The following is a 1,413-nucleotide window of genomic DNA, read 5'->3' on the forward strand; positions in this document are numbered from 1 at the left end:
ATCTCTCTCTTCTCACCAGTTAAACCAAGCCAACTTAAGGTGTGTATCTGATTATCAAATTAAAGCAAAAACAAGGATTGCCTCCGAAAAGGGGATACTTGTGCCTACCAATATATATGTGTGTGTGTGTCGCGCACAATTTATTCATGTGAAATCGACTCTGAAAAGAGAATGCAATATGCAAACTGGATATCTATAAAATATTATTGAGAGTACGAAAACATTAATCCTGATGCATGTTTGGAACACGATACCATAGTTATGATATGATGATACACATATCCTTATTCCAGCTTAATTAGCTAGTTTGAGAAAGAAAACATGATGCATAAATGGTTTAAATGGATGAAGATAACTATTAAAAGGACAAACCAGAACCAGAAAACTTCTTTTCCATCACTTTGGACAATTTGTCTTCCATCCAAGGGCAAAAATGATTCACCCAATCTCCTACCTCACCTTTCCTAAAGAAGTCCTTGTAATCAAGCCTCTGCATAAATTTTCCCATTTTGTTTACCTCCAATTCCTTCATCTTCTCAAAGTCACACAGCTCAATAATTTTATCGACGACAACACTTTCTTCCTCCTCCAAGTCAAACGGGCAATTCAAGAACTCAGCAATTCTTTTCAAGTAGAACTTGATGTTTCCTTTCAATTCCTCATACTTTAGAAACAGAAACTTGTTTGGTGTCTCTTTGCTTTTCCCCCAATAACCCAGATTATGCGTCCAAAATGGACCAACTCAATAATCCCCTGCAATACCTCTCAAAGGCTTCCTCACGGGATAATTTGGGTAATGATGATGGTATAATTTTGTTGAAGAAAAACCAAGTAGACACAAAATGGTCAAATGGGTTGCGATAAATATAGATTATCTTGCATTTCTCAACGAAATGAAATGGAACATGGGTACCAAAAGTCTTGGCTCAGGAAAGCTGGAGAGGTTAGGAATCTGTTTACTTTCATAAAGGTTGAATTCTAAGTGAGGAACAAGGTCGTGAGCATTGGAAATGAGCAAAGGATGATTTTGTGAGGGAGAGAAATGATTCCTATTCACAATGGCAAAGATAAGGGCTTTCAGCCAAGTAGTACCAGATTTTGGTAAGGAAGTTATAATAATATCACCATCTTTGCTTGGAAGTGCTTTTGAAAAGAGCATATGGCTTGGACTCGAGCTGGTGTATACCAGCAATCTTGGTAGAGATAAATGTATGGGCTAATCCAACCTCTCTCTCTAGGAAGGGAAAGAAGCAATTCCTTGCTCTCTTGGCTAGGTTTTTCATGTGCTTCATTGTAAGCAAACTCGTTTTCAGACTCAACACATGTTTGGTTTTCTGGGAACAGAGTGGTTGTATTTTCAGCCATTGGAGGTGATAGTTTATGAACTATCAATTAATAAGGCTTAAAAATTGA

At 37.4% G+C, this 1,413-nt stretch overlaps 1 protein-coding gene across 1 annotated transcript; it reads right to left on the reverse strand.

Moving 5' to 3' along the window:
- Positions 1–358: 358 nt before the first annotated feature.
- LOC114745059 (cytosolic sulfotransferase 8-like) lies at positions 359–1,159 on the reverse strand. Its single transcript, XM_028933202.1, has 2 exons — positions 961–1,159; positions 359–741 (listed from the first exon to the last, which is right to left on the reverse strand). The coding sequence occupies exons 1-2, from the start codon at positions 1,157–1,159 to the stop codon at positions 359–361; spliced, it is 582 nt and encodes a 193-aa protein (XP_028789035.1).
- Between the last annotated feature and the right edge of the window lie 254 nt (positions 1,160–1,413).

This window comes from Neltuma alba, unplaced genomic scaffold (assembly GCF_004799145.2).
Source record: "Neltuma alba isolate B1F8T4 unplaced genomic scaffold, ASM479914v2 tig00004516_pilon, whole genome shotgun sequence".
Taxonomy (NCBI): Eukaryota; Viridiplantae; Streptophyta; class Magnoliopsida; order Fabales; family Fabaceae; genus Neltuma; species Neltuma alba.

What these genes read in the sequence shown, in the direction of transcription:
- LOC114745059 (XM_028933202.1), bottom strand. Translation starts at nt 1,159, where the DNA reads ATGCTCTTTTCAAAAGCACTTCCAAGCAAAGATGGTGATATTATTATA. An exon ending in AGAATTCAACCTTTATGAAA is followed by an intron (nt 742 to 960) that starts GTAAACAGATTC and finishes GGGATTATTGAG; the next exon opens with TTGGTCCATTTTGGACGCAT.